Source organism: Opisthocomus hoazin, chromosome 6 (genome assembly GCF_030867145.1).
Source record: "Opisthocomus hoazin isolate bOpiHoa1 chromosome 6, bOpiHoa1.hap1, whole genome shotgun sequence".
Lineage (NCBI taxonomy): Eukaryota > Metazoa > Chordata > Aves > Opisthocomiformes > Opisthocomidae > Opisthocomus > Opisthocomus hoazin.
The window spans coordinates 55,244,971-55,261,659 of record NC_134419.1 but is presented as its reverse complement, the minus strand read 5'-3'; the positions used below and the strand labels follow the sequence as shown (position 1 = coordinate 55,261,659).

Sequence of the window (16,689 nt, the reverse complement as noted above, 5' to 3'; positions counted from 1 at the left end):
CGTATGGGAAATGTCACTTCTGTGATGTCGTGATGACTTCTGAAACAAAAGCTTGATGGAGAGTGGCTCTGTTGATCTTAAAAAATACTTGTTCACTTCAGACGGTAAGCTGAATAAATGTGGGGGGTTTTGTTACTGAGTGCTTCATTACACTTGAACTAGGCCAATGCAGCGAGGAAGCCAAAGCCGTTGTGTAGACTCACTGCTAAAATGGTGGTAGCAAACTTCGACCATCAGAATGTGGCCCCAGAGCTGTTATTTTTTCTAGATCAGTAGTACTGTGTTTGTACTAGAAGTTACTTAAATGTTTGCGTTCTGTGTATTGAACTGTGTGAAACTGGACGTTTGACTTGCTTCTCGGAAAGCTTACGGGTTTGCAGGAGGGGCGGTTTGAAAGCATGGTCACTTCAGCTGGCCACAGGCACCGCAGTGACCTTCCCTCACGGTGTCAGCCAGCAGGCTCATCGCAAAACAGGAGACCAACAACAACGAGTAAGGCATTCCGCCTACAGCGTCTTCATAGGGGTTGAAGAACATAAAATCCTTACGCCCGCGCTGTTTTAGAGGCACGAAGTGAAGTCTTCGCTTCTTAGGATCCTCGCGGCGGTTCGGCATTTCTGCTGCTGAAGGCTGCGGCTGCAGGTGGCGTTGGGGAGGAAGGCGCGGGGGGAGGGAAGCAGCGCTGCTCCTGCTCCGACTGAGCCCCGCTGCCGACGCTGCCCACGGAACTGCTACTTTGAGGTTAAAAAGAAAAAATGGCGGCTGGCAGGCCCTTTCCTCGTGCCCCCCTTCTCCCCGCGGCCTGTCCCCCCGCCCCGAAGGCGGCCCGCCGGCCCTGCCCGCGCGAGCTCCCGGCACTGCCATGAAGGCGGTCAAGACCCTCGCGACTGCCGTCCCGCCCCGGGGGTCACCTTGGCCCACGCCGCGCCCGCCCCGCCCCCCCTCGCACGTCACCGGCGCGGGCAGCGAATCCCCTCGCCTGGCCGCGGGGCGGGCTGCGCGCGGCGGCCGCTCTCCCAGGGTGCCGCGCGGCGGCGGCGCGCCTCCGCGGCGCGCAGGCGTGGCGGGCGCACGGGCGGAGGCATGGCGGCGGCGCTGGCGCTGCTGGGCCGGGCCGCGGGCCTCCTCACCGGCGCGCGGCGGCTCCTCAGGTGCGAGCGGGGCGGGATTGGGGCTGCAGGCCGGGGGGTGGGCCTGCCCCGGCGGGCGGGGGCCTGTGGCGGTAACCCTCGGTGCCGTTGTGTGCAGGGCCGGCGGCGGCTGGGCGGAGGGGTACCTCTCCCGGGGGATCAGCTCGGATGAGCGCCCGAAGCGGCCCCTGACGGCCTATTTCCGCTTCCTGAAGGAACACCGCTCTGCTCTCAGGGAAAAAAACCCAGGTACGCGGCCCGGTGGGGCTCAGGTACGGGAGGGCTCGCCGCTGGCGTTGGTTTGCTGTTGGGAACACGCAGGCTTAACGCGCCGAGCCTGCCGGAGGTCTCGTTGTAAAGCTGCCGCCGCTGCAGGTTGCGGTGTTGTCCCCCCAGAATGCGGGGTTTAGAAAGGAAGCTTGAACAGAGCGTTACTGCGTGAAGCCAAACGTCAGAAAGTACGCTGCCGCGATTCCAGGAGGTGGAAACCAGCTCTTTATCCGTAGCGTACCACAAGTAAATTCGGTATGGCCAGGCTTGCCGCCTGTGCGCGTGTTGGCTTAGTCTTCCATACTTCCATTCACTCAAAAAAAAGTAAACCTCTGTGTGTAACTTTTAAAATGTTAGGAAAAAAGACTTGCCAGAGCAGTACGTGTTGACAGTAATTTGTGTTTTTCAGTTATTTTAATACCTGTGTATTTGAAGCACACTATTGATACAACAAGCTGTATGTGATTTCATTACGAAGCTTAGTGATTTAAAAACTGCATATACTGGGTTGCCTCAATGTATACTGGAGAATCACAGAATGTTAGTGGTTCGAAAGGACCTCTGTGGGTCATCTACATCTGCCGAAGCAGGGTCACTTACAGCAGGCTGCACAGGACCTTGTCCAGGCGAGTCTTGAATATCTCCAGAGAAGGAGACTCCACAACCTCCCTGGGCAGCCTGTTCCAATCCTCCGTCACCCTCAGAATGAAGAAGTTCTCAGGTTCAGCTGGAACTTCCTGTGCTTCAGTATGTGCCTGTTGCCCCTTTTCCTGTCGCTGGGCACCACTGAAAAGAGTCTGACCCCATCCTCCTGACACCCACCCTTAAGATATTTATAAGCAAGGTCCCCTCTCAGCCTTCTCCAGGCTAAACAAGCCCAGGTCCCTCAGCCTCTCCTTGTTGGACAGATGCTCCAGTCCCCTCACCATCCTTGTAGCCCTCCACTGGACTGTCTCCAGTAGCTCCTCATCTTTCTTGAACTGGGGAGCCCAGAACTGGACACAGTACTCCAGATGAGGCCTTACTAGGGCAGAGTAGAGGGGGAGGAGAACCTCCCTCGACCTGCTGGCCACACTCTTCTTAGTGCACCCAATGACACTATTGCACTTCTTGGCAGCCAGGGCACATTGCTGGCTCATGGTCAACCTGTCGTCCACCAGGACACCCAGGTCCCTCTCCACAGACCTGCTCTCCAGCAGGTCCGCCCCAAGCCTGTACTGATGCATGGGGTTGTTCCTCCCCAGGTGCAGGACCCTTCATTTGCCCTTGTTGAACTTCATCAGGTTCCTCTCTGCCCAACTTTCCAGCCTGTCCAGGTCACGCTGAATGGCAGCACAGCCTTCTGGTGTATCCACCACTCCTCCCAGCTTTGTGTCATCAAACAAAAAGAAAAAGTAAATGTGTTTAGAGGAAAATGGTTATGTGTGAATATGTTTATTATCAAAAACTTAATTTGTAGGCAATGCAGTCACTCATGTTAGCAGCAATGTGGAAAGCTGCACTGATTTTGAAAATACTGTTGAAAGTAATGCTAAAAAGTTTAAAGAACTATGGTCATCCTGGACAAGCCATGGGGTAAAATTAAGTAGGGAAAACCATTTGATATCCTGTTTTGCTCGGTAGTTCAGGAGTTCAACAGTCTGAAAAGTTGAGAAATGAACTTGCAGAGCTTATTGTAGTTATGTGCCACACACCAGTGTTTTCCGCATGTTTCCAAAATTCAAATGATCTGCAAATATGTACTGTATCTCACACACAAATTGAGAATTTCTGGCTTTCTTTTTCCCATTGAGATAATATTCAAAAATAACCTGATAATTTCTTTTTTATTTTACCATTGGCAAAGCATCTTGTTTTCAAAGGTTTTAAGATTGGTCTGCTTGGATTAAAAACTCCCCATCTGTCTTGTTTTTCCAGAATTCTGGAGGTCAGGTTACTGGTAAGAGCTTAGTTCTGCTTTTCCACTGTTGAGCCAGCTGAACTTTACATTTGAGGTGGGGCAGAGGAAGGTCTATTTTTTTTCTTGTAGCATGAATCAGAGGGAAAGCCTGGAAAGGGTTTTTCAGGAAAATAAAAGCTTATATCTTTTTTTTAATTATTGTTTGGGTTTTGGTTTTTTCTCCCGTTCACAAATTCAGGTCTGGAAACGTCGTCAGATGACCATAGCACAAGGGCCAGAGTCAAAGGCAGTCAGCTGAAAAAGAAAGCAAATTTGTGGAAGAAAGTAATTACTTTAACATTACTTCTGTTGAATAATATTGCAAATAAAGGACTTTAAATAAAGATCAAGCGTATGTGCTATATCAGGTGGATAAGGTCACATTATGTTTGCTCTGAAGAGAGAATCCAGCAGACTCTTTTTGCCAAAAAACTGAGAACTGGAAATGTTACTTTTATTTTCTTCCCTGCTCCCTCCACACCCCCTCCACCCCCACCCCCCAAGTTCAGACTATCTTGCATTGTATAGAAGAGGACCCAAGTCAAAAGGGAAACTTTTGTGGAGTGGTAATAGCTGTCTGTCTTGAAATGGTGCTTGAGTTTATAACTGCATGTTTCATTTGAATTGAACCAACTGCAGGGACTTCCCCCCCCCCATTACAGTTCCCATTAACTGCCACAGTAAGTTAGTTAGTTTTATGAAAGGAGAAAAATGTATTTGTACAGGAAAAAGATACTAGTGACAGCTTTCCTTAGGAAAAATTGAAGAAGCTTACTAAAAATACAATATTGATCTTTATGTTCTTGCTTTCTAATTTTAATATACAGAAATGAGCAACATGGAGCTGGTTAAAAAAATAGCAGATGCTTGGAAGGAGTTACCAGCAGCACAGAAACAGGTAAGTTTGTATCTTTGCCCTGGGTACTTGGAACTCTTGTAGTGTCTTACTGGTTATTTTACTTGCTTCAGTGTCGTCTGTGGTGTGGGGGTTTTTTGAGTTTTTTGTTTTGGGGGGTGGGGTGGGATTGTTGTTTTTTAAAAAAAAAAACACAGTAAAAAAGCACTTGTGTACAAAGGTTCAGATATAAAAACCACTCTGAAGAGAAGTGTGAGCTTTGAAGTACTCAGGGGAAGATACTTTGATACTTTTACACATGATCTGAGTTTTAGCATTTTTAATCTGTTGCCAGAGAAACAAACGACACAGCTATCGCTCTATGTGGCTGTGGGGCTGGGAAGCAATATCTCATTTCTTTTTGAATGCTAATTGTGTGTGTGTGCATTACACATTTAATAACATAAGTATTGTAAAGATGTTCTGCTTTCATATGTGTAAGTTAGGTGAAACCTCAGTTAATTTTGATGAAAGGACCAATTTTGTTTCTGATGTTTAGATAGTGACCAGAGGCCTAACTTGCAGGTTACTTTGTTTCATCTAATAAACTTACTTTTTGTCCTAGGTAGTGAAGTTTCTGTAGGAGTGGCAGTTTCAAGGGATAATGTAAAGCAACTCTCTGAATTGCTAATCATTACTGCATATAGGTGCCATTTATAGCAAAGTAATGACTGTTCGTCCTTGATTGCAGTTAGCAATTAGATCCAGTTAGGAACTAATTGCAGTTTTCTAGCTGGAGTAATATCTTTCTTCAGTAGACTTCAGGCGTTCTTACATCCCTTCTGGACTTCTGGCTTCAAGTGCCTTGGTATAAAATACGCTTTTTCATTTATATGTCTGAAATGGAGAACAAGGTGGTCATTTTTCATGTCTACCTGGATGCTTGGTAGCGTGGCTCAACTCTTCTTGGTGCCCTGGGACCAAGGCCATGATTTTATGATGCTTCTGTACCTGGTGTCGGTCGGTGTAGGAATGTGTTCAGTGACTGGAGCGCTTGTGTGCTGCCATGGGTACGCGCACTTGAAGAGTAATCACTCGACCAAGCTTCAGCTTTTGCTTCCTGTATGGAAGATTGTTACTGCTTTGAGCTGCGTCTGAAGATGCATCCAATGTTATCAGATTAACTTGAGATAATTCGTAGGAAGGACCCAGGTTTTGAATCTTGACTTCTACTGAATCCATTCTGCTAATCAAACAGATCTGAAATTGCTACTTTGCTTTCAAAAATACTGTGTTCCAGGGTAGTCTATTTTTGTTGTTAGTAGGTTGGAGGTCTTAACTAGTTTAACGGTCAGGTGCTTCTGACTGAAAGCATTTGTTTAAAGTTGGTGATTATTTGCATTGTAGGTTTATGAGGAAGCTAGAAAGACAGACTGGCAAAGGTATCAAGAGCAGTTGGCCGCATATAAAGCACAGCTATCTCCAGCCCAGGCTGTGGCTTTGAGAGAAGAAAGGAGAAAACGACTGGCAAAAAGAAGGTCGTTCAGGGCAAAAAGAGTAAGTATTTCAAAATTCAAGTTTCTTTGCTCTCAAGGAGCCTGAATTCTATTTGTCTAGTATTCAGAGCAGAGTTGAGGCATATTTAGAAATACAAGAGCAACAGAAAAGCTCTATGCTTCTTTCTTCCTATTCCTAAAGCTGCCTGAGTAATGATAGGTGATAAGACATTTGAATCAGCACCACTTGCTTTGGTTGGGAAGACATCCAGAAATAGCTTTTCACGAAGGCCTTGTATCTGTTACTTCAGTGGCTCTTACAGGGTAGTAGCTGTTTGAAGTAGCCTTTCTTCCTTCCTTTCACTGGATTCTGCCACTTTGCTACCTGTGTAGCTGCTGACGTGTTGAACTAGGCCTGCATAGAGGTGTGTCTGTTAGTGTCCCATTATTGACTTCTTCATACAGAGCATCTTCCATATTCCCTTTTAGTTGGTTTATATACAAATCCTGAGAGAGAGAACCATCTGTAAGGGTACAATATTATGCTTTGTCCAGTGGCAAAATCAGTTGAAGGGGTTACTTATTGCTTGTTCATTTCTGTGAATTAAACTGCTGGTGTGACATTGCCCTAACTGGCAAAAGTGAAATTAATTTGGTTTAAAAGACTCCTACTTAGAGGAAGTTTTTAATCCAAATGATTCTTCTGATCCTTTGTAAGAGTGTGGCACCAGAAGAAATTTAACTAGCATACCTAATACCTAAGCAGAAGTTAATTTCCAGCACCCAGGCTGCAGGGGAAATGTCTTGAGGCTGGAGAAAACAACAAGTGTAATTGCATCCATGACTTGTACTTTCCCTCTCTCACCATCATCCCTGTAGGCAAAGTATTCTGATAGCACAAACCTAGTTCTGTTTCCCTGGAAATCTGCTGGCTCTGTTCCACCTTCTCACCTCCCACAAAGTTGGGGATCTGCCCTCCTCTGCAAACATACAGTATTTAGCACCAGAAACCGAAGCCTTACAACGATAATAAAAAACCTGTCGTCATGACTTCCTTACTGAGCAGACTTTAGTAAGAGTCTGGTTTCTGGAAGACTTGACTGAAGTAAGAATCAGTTTTAAATGGTTTTTTTGTAATGTCTGTGAAAATTCAAGTTGTTAGCTTTTCTTAATGTAGTTTAGCAGTAGTTTCGACAAGTGGTGAGAACATCTTGACATACAGTCCAGTTTACAGAATAAAACACCAAAAATAAATTTGAGTCTGGTAATTGTATGAACTATACAGACAATGGTAAGTTTAGTTTTGGAAAAATGCATGATTGGTAGATTGAATAACTTTTCTTGTTGTTTTTAAAGGAATTGACTGTGCTTGGAAAACCTAAAAGACCTCGTAGTGGCTTTAACATTTTTGTGTCAGAAAACTTTCAAGAAAGTGAGGGGATTTCACCTGCGGTAAGCCAGGAAAGATTGTCTTTTAAAGTAGATCTACTGTATTCATAAAACTTGTTTTAGATTCAGTCACTTTTCAAAGAAACTGTTCGGTAGTTCACTATCTGGATTTTGTTTTGCTTAGCTTATTTTGTTTTTAGGCTGCGGTGATCTGGCTATACTGCTGGTGATATGTCCTCTATAAACTGCTGTGTGGGTATACAGACTTAACATATTCACGCTATTTTTTGCACTTCAGTGTTACAGACTTGTATCTGTTCCTTCTGTAAGGAGAGAATGCTACTTCTCCTTGTTTTGATGCAGAAATACATTAGTTTTTCTGATGGTTGAGGTGGTCTGCTACCATTTCTGTAACAGTGGTTATTGTACCTCCTGGAGCACAGTCGACGCTGAGGAACTCTTGCATGTTCCATAGCAAAGTCACAAGTTCTGCACTGAACTGAGCTTTGGGATGATACAACTTACACTGATGGATTACAGTCCTTGAAGCACTGGAGGCCTCCCCTGTACGCCTAGTATCTTCCTTACCCTGGCATGTCATTGGTTGGGAAGTGGTGATAATGCAGTGTCATGAAAACATATGCTTGCAGAATCATCTTGTAGTGTTAATGAAGACCAGTTTAATTAGGATGTCAACATGTTTAGCAGCAAGTAAATTGGGACAGTGGAAATAGTTTATTCCTTGATTTTCTATGTACCAGGCAGGCATCTCCAATCAGCTGAGGCCCGGTTTGACACACACACGGCAAAATACTCCTGAAGTGGTACAAAGTTTCCTGTGAAGATGGTTAATACTTGTGTGGGCTTGGCTTAAGTTAGGGCTTGGTTTACATGGAAACAGTATGCAGGGTGAGATATAGTCATGTTGCTATGAATTGGCTCAGCTGTTCTGTCTGCCTGCCTTTATGGCAGGCTAAGTAACTTAAACTGCTTCGTGCTTATATTATCTGTAAATGTGGCTCACATGATGCCCAGCAACTTGTTGAACCATGTTGTTTATTATTGACCTGTGTTAAGATACGTGAAGCTCATGTGACTTTGTGCTTTTTTACATTGGTTTATACTTGGCTTTCACTAGCATGGAATTCATCTGTAACCCTCTATGGTCAGTCTGCTGTTAAAATAATCTATTGCATGTTCTATATCCTGTAGGCAAAGCTGAAGCAATTATTTGATGCATGGCGAAAAATGTCCAGTTCTCAAAAGCAGGTATGTCAGTGGATTTTGATGAGTCTCTGAACTAATTGTAAAATTACAAACTTGAGTCAAAATTAATAAATTCATACAAGATTTTGAACTTGGTTACTCAAAATGTAATACTGAGGAGAATACTCTTGAGATCTTCTTTGTGTGTCTTGAAAATATTGTCATTACTTTTCATAGAATCATAGAATGCTTTGGGTCGGAAGGGTCCTTTAGAAGTCAACTAGCCCAACCCTCCTGCAGCAAGCGGGATCATCTTCAACTAGATCAGGTTGCTCAGAGCCTCGTCCAACCTGGGCTTGAATGTTTCCAGGGATGGGGCATCTACCATCTCTGTGGGCAACCTGTGCCAGTGTTTCACCACTCTCATGGTAAAAAAATTCTTCCTTATATCCAGTCTAAATCTACTCTCCCTTAGTTTAAAGCTGTTACTCCTTGTCCTGTCACAACAGACCTTACTAAAAAGATTGTCCCCATCTTTCCTGTAGGCCCCCTTCAGGTACTGAAAGGCTGCTACAAGGTCTCCCCACAGCCTTCTCTTCTCCAGGCTGAACAACCCCAAATCTCCCAGCTTGTCCTCCTAGGAGAGGTGCTGCAGCCCTCGGATCATTTTTGTCACTCTCCTCTGGACCTGCTCCAACAGCTCCGTGTCTTTCTTGTGCTGGTGTCTCCAGAGCTGGATGCAAGACTCCAGATGGGGTCTCACCAGAGCGGAGCAGAGGTGCAGAATCACTTCCCTCGACCTGCTGGCCACACTACTCGATGCAGCCCAGGATACAGTTGGTCTTCGGGGCTGTGAGCGCACATTGATGGCTCACGTCCAGCTTTTCATCCACCAGTGCCCCCAAGTCCTTCTTGTCAGGGCTGCTCTCAATCCCTTCATCCTCCAGCCTTCATTGATACTGGGGGGTTGCCCCGACTCAGGTGCAGGACCTTGCACTTGGCCTTGTTGAACCTCATGAAGTTCACACAGGCCCACTTCTCTAGCTGGTCCCTCTGGATGGCATCCTGTCCTTCTGGCGTGTCAGCTGCACCACTCAGCTTGGTGTCTTCTGCAAACTTGCTGAGGGTGCACTTGATTCCACTGCCTGTGTCATTGATGAAGATGTTAAACAGTACTGGTTCCAGTAGGGACCCCTGAGGGACACCACTTGTCACTGGCATCCATTTGGACATCGAGCTGTTGACCTCTACCTTCTGGATGTGACCATCCAACCAGTTCCTCATCTACCAGACAGTCCACCCATCAAATCCATATTTCTCTAGTTTAGAGAGAAGGATGTTGTGGGGAACTGCGCCAAAGGCCTTACGGAAGTCCAGATAGATGACATCTGTTGCTTTTCCCCTGTCCACTGATGCAGTCACTCCACCACAGAAGGCCACTAGGTTGGTCAGGCGGGACTTGCCCTTGATGAAGCCATGCTGTCTCAAATCACCTCCCTGTCCTCCATGTGCCTTAGCATAGCTTCTAGGAGGATCTGTTCCATGATCTTCCCAGGCACAGAGGTGAGGCTGACAGGTCGGTAGACTCCAGGGTCCTCCTTCCTACCCTTTTTAAAAATGGGCACAATGTTTCCCTTTTTCCAGTCACCAGGGACTTCACCTGACTGCCATGACCTTTCAAATATCACGGAGAGTGGCTTGGCAGTGACGTCAGCCAGTTCCCTCAGGACTCTGGGATGAATCTCGTCAGGTCCCACAGACTTCTGTATATTACGGTTCCTCAGGTGATCCTGAACCTGGTCTTCCTTTATAGTGGGAGGGGCTTTGCCCCTCTGGTTCCCATCTTGCAGTCCATCGATTCGGGAGGGGCGAGGAGAGAGGTTGCCACTGGAGACTGGGACAAAAAACAGTTGTTGAGTACCTCAGCCTTCTCCTCAGCTGTTGATACGAGGTTGCCATTCTTGTTCATTGGCAGGGGGTACGCTTTCTTTAACCTTCCTTTTCTGGTTAACGCACCTGCAGAAGCCCTTCTTGTTACTCTTAGCATCCCTTGCCAAGTTCAGCTCTAGCTGCACCTCGGTCCTCCTGGCCCCCTCCCTACACAACCAGGCAGCATCCCTATAACTCTTCCCAGGATACCTGTCACCGCTTCCACTGCCTCTGCAGTTCCCTCTTGCCCTTTAGTTTGACCAGCAGGTCTCAACTCAGCCATGATGGTCTCTTCCCTTCCTTGCCTGACTTCTTACACCTGGGGACTGACAGCTCCTGCACTCCATGGAAAGTGTCCTTAAAGATCTGCCAGCTCTGTTCTGCTCCCCTGTCCCTGAGAACCATTTCCATGGGGGTCCTGCTGACTCCTTGAAGAGCTGGAAGTTGGCTTTCCTAAAATTTAGGGTCGTGACTACACTCCTTGCCTTTCTTATATCCCTCAGGGCTGTGAACTCCACCAGTGCGTGATCACTGCAGTCCAGGCTGCCTCCAGTCTTGACATCACCGATGAGCTCACTTGCATCGGTGACCATCAGGCCCAGTATTGCATCCCCTCGGGTAGGGGTGCCAATTACCTGGCTTAAAAAGTTCTCCTCAATGCACTCCAGGAGTCTTCTGGATTGCCTGCGGCTCACTGTGCTACTTTTCCAGCAGATGTCAGGGTGGTTGAATTCCCCCAGGAAGATGAAAGCCTGCGAGTGCGAAGCCTGGCGCTGGAGCAAGAAGTCTTCATCAGCAGGCTCCCCTTGATCAGGCGGCCTGTAGTAGACACCAACCACAAGGTTCCCTTTGTTGCCTCTGTCTCTGATTCTTGCCCACAGGCTTTCGACCTGCTTGTGGCTACTCTTCAGGGACAATGGCAGTCAGGTCACAGCTTTCTAGCAGCACGGTCGCTCCTAACTGCTCCTGTTTGTTTCCCATGCTGTGTGCGTTCGTGCAGAGGCATTTCATCCGGGCTGTTGGCCATGTCACCTTCATAGAGGAGCACCCCTTGTTTCCCTTGGGGTGTTTCACAGAAGCTGCCTTGTTGGCTCCTGCTGCCTCAGGAGCTCCCAGCTCACCTCTGCAAGACTTCAAAGACTTTATTCCAGTAGTGACCATTTCTTTCACAGTGTTGATGAAATGTGAGTGAGCTACAAGTGATGTGCACACAGTAGTTTAACTTTGATTATCGCGGGGGTAGTTTCTGCCAGCTTTCTCAGTGTTTTGCAATAGGAACCTGCAGATGGGTGTATGAAAATCAGAGGGTTGCTATACTGAAATCTAATCTAAACCTCCAGATTTTTATGTGTTCTGTACCTTACTGTCCTACCTCCTGAATGCCCTTCTTCCAGATTGTTTGGAGTGTGCACATAGAACTTGCACTAGGTTCAGGTTTTTTCTGTAGAAGAACAATCTGAAATAGTTCTGCAGAAAGATCTATTCCTGTTCCTTACAGAAGGCGATGCTCTCAAGCTAGTACTCGAATAAAAAGCCTTAGCTGTTAGCAGTATTGAATAAACTTCCTCTTCAGGAATGGCCATCTGTTGACATAACGATAATTCAGTGCTAAGGTTTTGTAGTTTTGTGCAAGTTTGATGTGGTTTGAATTGTCTGGAGATGAAAGTGAACACCTGGGATGCGCACTGCACAGGTCTTGTTCTAAGTCACATTGGTATCAAAGGGGAGGACGTGACATAGCAGTTATCCAGACAAAGCCCCTGCCGTAACTACCGAGACCTGATTTTCTTCCAGCCATACCTGCAGCTTGCTGAAGATGATAAGGTTCGGTACAACAATGAAATGAAGTCTTGGGAAGCAAAAATGGTTGAACTTGGACGTGAAGACCTGATACGCTCCAGAAGGGAAGGGCCAAAAAAGAAAACTGCTGAAACTGCAAAGAAAGCTGAAACAGCCAAAGCTTCCTCACATGAAAAAAAGGCAAAATTAAAATTGAAAAAATCAGAGGAATAAATTGGTCAGGTATTTTATATTTAATCCCCTTTGGTTGTCATGTCTTTATCCTGCTGTGTTAATGCTGCAGTCAGCATTAGCACTGGAATTTGGAAAACCGATGAAGGGCCTGCTGGAGAAGTAGAGAAGGTGATGAGGTGGGAGAGGACTTGGAGTCTCTCGGAGCTGACTGAAATAATCATGGCAGGTGTAGCCTGAACTGTGTGACGGTAACTGGGTGATCAAGCTGTGAATAGTGATACTGACATCAGCAGAACTCTCCAGTAATAGTAGATGACAGCTAGCTTTTATAAGATATTTTTTATGAAAGCAAGAATGTTCTACACTGTTACCATCTAAATTCTGTAAATAAGAGCTGAAATCTGAGTTACTGCTGCTGTGTTTATTCCCTCCGTGGTATTGGTAGTGAAGAGTCATGTTCTCCATTTCAACAAAAGCCACAAGAAATGTAAAATACTAACTTGTGTTTTATGCATCTTTTTGTACGTATCGACCTGTGTATACCACTTCTGTTGCAGTTAATTAAAGACCATACAAGTTTTGTATAAATGTATCTTTATTGGACTTTTATTCCCTGGTTTTGTTTGGATACCTGCCAGCCCTTTTGCCTTCCTGTTGCTGACTCTGGGGCAGCCAGCCTGGCAGGGACAGGAGGCGCATGACCTGTTAGAACTTCGGGGTTGGGGGCAGTACAGGCAGGTAGTTCGAAGAGCGGCTTTGTTTTTTCCCCGGGGCCTGCGTGTCTCTGTGACGCCGTCTCACAGGTGCGTTGGAGAATCCCCATGTTTGTGACGCAGGCGAGCTTTCTCAGCAGTCAGCCTGTGCGAAGGGCAGGCTCCGCCGCGGTCCATGTCTGCCCGCGGCACCGGGAAAGCCACGCAGGAGGCCCTGGACTTTTTTTTGGGGTAGCGATGCCCCCGCCCCCCCTTCGCCGAGCCCGGGCGGGGGTTCAGAGGCGGGGGGAGCCTCTCGCTCCGTTCCCAGCGTCTTCCCGAGAGGGAGCGACGCGGATCCAGACCACGGAACCGTCTTCCCGCAGGCGCGGGAGGGCTCTGCTTCCCGCACTGGCGCCAAAGGCCGCCCCCCGCCGCCCGGCCAGGCGCCGAGGGAGAGCAGCCCCGAAGCGGCCCTCACCGAGCCCGCCGTGCATGCGCGGCCCCAGCTCTCGCGAGAGCCGGGCGCGGCGCGGCGGCCGTTGGCGCGAGGGGGCGGCGCGGCGGCGGCTGGCGCGCGGCTCTGGCGGGATGGGGCTGCTGCAGCAGTGCGAGGCCGCCTTCGGCTCCCCCGACCTCTATCGCGTCCTGGGCGTCCGCCGGGAGGCCTCGCCCGAGGAGATCCGCCGCGGCTACCACCGCGCCTCGCTCCGCGTCCACCCCGACCGCGCCGCGCCCGACGCCAAGGAGGAGGCGACGCGGCGGTTCCAGGTGAGCGCGGGCGGCAGGGAGGGCGGGCCGCCCCGGCCCCGGCCCATGACCCACCGCCCGCCCGGCCCCTCTGTCCCCGCAGATCCTGGGCAAGGCGTACGCCGTCCTGAGCGACGCGGAGCAGCGCGCCGTGTACGACGAGCAGGGCACGGTGGACGAGGAGGGCGAGGCGGTGAGGGGCGAGCGGGACTGGCGGGAGTACTGGCGGCTGCTCTTCAGGAAGGTGAGCGCGGGGCTCGGCGGGGCGGCAGGGCCTGCGGGAGGGGGAAGCCCACCTCCTCGGAGCTGTGGCCGTGTCTCCCTTACGAGCGCTGTGCGAAACACTGGGGTGGGGCGTTTTCACGCTGTCTCTGACATCCTCCTGGTGAATAAATCCTGTTACTTAAGAAGCGTCACCTCTCTGCTTCAGATCACTGTAAAAGATATTGAGGACTTCGAAAAGAGCTATAAGGATTCCGAGGAAGAGCTAGCTGATATTAAAGCAGCGTACATGGATTTTGAGGGTGACATGGACAGAATAATGGAGTCTGTGCTGTGTGCGGACTATACAGATGAACCAAGAATAAGGAAAATCATAGCGAAAGCCATCGACTCTGGAGAAGTCCCATCCTACAAAGGTTTTGTGAAAGAGTCTAAGCAGAAAATGATTGCAAGGAGGAGGCGGGTAGGTTGTGTTAATCAGGGACCAAAGAGAAGCATTATTTATGATAAGCTTTTAATCTCCCTTGGTAGAAATGAATCAAACTCTTTCTTAGGAAAATTTTTCTTAAGAACAAACTCTTGTTCTTAAGACAAATGTTTGCCACAGGATTGCTGAGTTACAGATCTCGGTCAGAATCTTTGACTTTCACATTTAGTCACCGGTGTTCTCCACCCCCACCCCCCAAAAAAATTGTTGTGAAAGGCTTCCGAGTTGTAATGGGCTGTTGCCTATTACTTCTTTCTTCTATTCCATTATTAAACACAATGGCTTATTACAGTTTAGCAAACCCCTGCGTCTGTTTACAAAGCCTTGAGTTGCTGGAGTCAAAAAGTGTACATGGGATGGAAATATATTACGCTTGCCTTTTGGCAAGTGGGAAATAACATTCTGGACTAAATGGAACCCAAGTTCTCCAAACTGGGGTTTTTTTAGACACTTTGTAGAATATGTTATATGCTCATGACAATAATCTTTCTGTAAGTTAAAGAAAATGGGATAGCTGCTAGGAAAAGGAAAAGCATGGGTGGGGGGGAACAGTGATGGGGATGGACATCGCATTCAGCATTGTGACACAGCAAAAAACTGTCCCACTCTACTAAATTTTGGAACCAGAATGGGCTTTCTTTCACTGATGTCTCATCTGCAGCCAAACTTGGAAACCATTTGTGTTTCCTTGCAGCTATTTGTATACAGATGCAAAAAAAAAAAATGCTCAGTAACTACTATAAGACTTTGTCAAATGATGTGCAAAATACTTTTTTAAAAAACTAGTTTGCTATTTTAGGCAGAAAAAGAAGCTAGAGAGGCAGAAAAGAGTAAAGATGAACTGGGCCTTGGTGATGGAGATGATGACTTGAAAGCGCTGATTCAGGTAAGGCATTTTGTGTCTGTTGAAGATAATTATGGTAGTGACTTATACTTGTGTTTTCCCTGAGCATCTTTGTATTTTGGATCCTTGCAACTCTTCTGAGTTCCTGAGGTTGAAAACTGACATTAATGTTAACTATCTGTGTACTTTAGTTAATAGAGCATGGTATGGATTTTGTTACCTGCGTCTTTTTAAAAATTAAAGTTATTCTAATATCTTTTCTGCATATCCAGTAAAAATATTGAACTTCTAGTTTTAGGCAGTTGGACAGAGAGTGTTAATGATTGTTTCTTTCTGAGGGATTCCACAAGTATATAGAAGTTGATAGGTCTTACTATTTTGCTTTTTTGTCTTGGGGATTGAGGAAAGAAACATACTGTGTACGTTTGGAATGTTTTCTGTTTCTCCTTATTGTCCAGTGAGTTTCCTAGAATGTTCATGCTTACTCATTCCTCAAATTGTAATAGAGTTTTGGGTCCAGACTAGAAATTGTTTTGCTTTTCCTAGCCTTGTCATGACCTTTTTTATCGGTACTCGTTACCTCTTTCTTGGTACTTCTGGAAGTTGTGTATAGAGTCTAGAGCATACAAGTAGGCTTTTGCTTGACAGTACTATACCTCTTGTAGTTTGTGTTCCCTGCTCAATATATTCTGAGATACGTAGTTATCTGACTTTTGAATTATCTGTGTTGGGAAGTAGTAAAAGTTTTTGGTTTGGGTTTTGGGTTTTTTTTTTTCCTCTCCCCCAGAGCAGAAATAAAGATCGAAAAAAGGAAATGGATGACTTTTTGGCCCACCTGGAAGCAAAATACGGGAACAATGCTAAAAAAGGAAGAAAGAAGACTGCAGCCAAGAAAGGAAAGAAATAAGGAACTGTGTAGACCGACATATCAGGTGCAATTTTCTGTGGGAACATGTGGATTTGGGAGAATTTCGGGGGTTTTCTGGACTACTGTTGCGGAGCGCGTGTGCATCAACTTGCTGTGACTTGGGAGGTATGATACAGAACACATCATGAACAAGACGGACAAAGCATTCTGGTGCTACTGTTTAAAATCCTTTGGGTGCTCTTCAGTTAAGAGGAGAGAGATTCTCAACTAAATTTTGTTACAGTAAGGAAGCAGTGAGATGTTTGGGATGCCTGGGTGTTTATTAACCTTGTGTTGGAGCACCTTCCTTCCAAACACCTAACCGGTATCAGCATAGCTGATGGTAAAACAAAGTAATCCCACACGAGTCTTCAATGCTGATTCCTGTGGTTTCTGTGTTGGAAACCTTATCTTTTTGTTATTCACGCATTTCTTCTGTAACAAACCATCTGCTGTTTTTAAAGCTCTTTGCACTTCAGCTCTACAGGTGTTTTTCAGATATTCCAGGGGTTTTATAAAGATATTTTGGAAAACTGCAGATTTAATAAATTAAAAGTTTTTTCAGAATTCTGTGCTATGTTGCTTCCCTAGCCCTCTCTACATTTTCTAACTGGCTGTT

The 16,689-nt window shown here is 46.7% G+C and overlaps 2 protein-coding genes across 2 annotated transcripts; both read left to right on the top strand.

The window, feature by feature from the left end:
- Positions 1-1,069: 1,069 nt before the first annotated feature.
- On the top strand, positions 1,070-12,760 carry TFAM (transcription factor A, mitochondrial). The gene is made up of 7 exons (XM_075423202.1): positions 1,070-1,151; positions 1,249-1,379; positions 4,167-4,237; positions 5,582-5,731; positions 7,027-7,122; positions 8,272-8,328; positions 11,989-12,760. Exons 1-7 carry the CDS (start codon positions 1,084-1,086, stop codon positions 12,205-12,207), a joined length of 792 nt encoding a protein of 263 aa, XP_075279317.1. The 5' UTR covers positions 1,070-1,083; the 3' UTR covers positions 12,208-12,760.
- A 658-nt stretch (positions 12,761-13,418) lies between these two features.
- Positions 13,419-16,070, top strand: DNAJC9 (DnaJ heat shock protein family (Hsp40) member C9). The gene is made up of 5 exons (XM_075423201.1): positions 13,419-13,631; positions 13,714-13,854; positions 14,041-14,295; positions 15,119-15,205; positions 15,951-16,070. Exons 1-5 carry the CDS (start codon positions 13,452-13,454, stop codon positions 16,068-16,070), a joined length of 783 nt encoding a protein of 260 aa, XP_075279316.1. The 5' UTR covers positions 13,419-13,451.
- Positions 16,071-16,689: the final 619 nt, after the last annotated feature.

Coding starts and splice junctions, on each gene's coding strand:
- TFAM (XM_075423202.1), top strand. CDS start 1,084: ATGGCGGCGGCGCTGGCGCTGCTGGGCCGGGCCGCGGGCCTCCTCACC. Junction 5,732..7,026: donor GGTCGTTCAGGGCAAAAAGA/GTAAGTATTTCA, acceptor TTGTTTTTAAAG/GAATTGACTGTGCTTGGAAA. Junction 7,123..8,271: donor GTGAGGGGATTTCACCTGCG/GTAAGCCAGGAA, acceptor TATATCCTGTAG/GCAAAGCTGAAGCAATTATT.
- DNAJC9 (XM_075423201.1), top strand. CDS start 13,452: ATGGGGCTGCTGCAGCAGTGCGAGGCCGCCTTCGGCTCCCCCGACCTC. Junction 13,855..14,040: donor GGCGGCTGCTCTTCAGGAAG/GTGAGCGCGGGG, acceptor TCTCTGCTTCAG/ATCACTGTAAAAGATATTGA. Junction 15,206..15,950: donor ACTTGAAAGCGCTGATTCAG/GTAAGGCATTTT, acceptor CCTCTCCCCCAG/AGCAGAAATAAAGATCGAAA.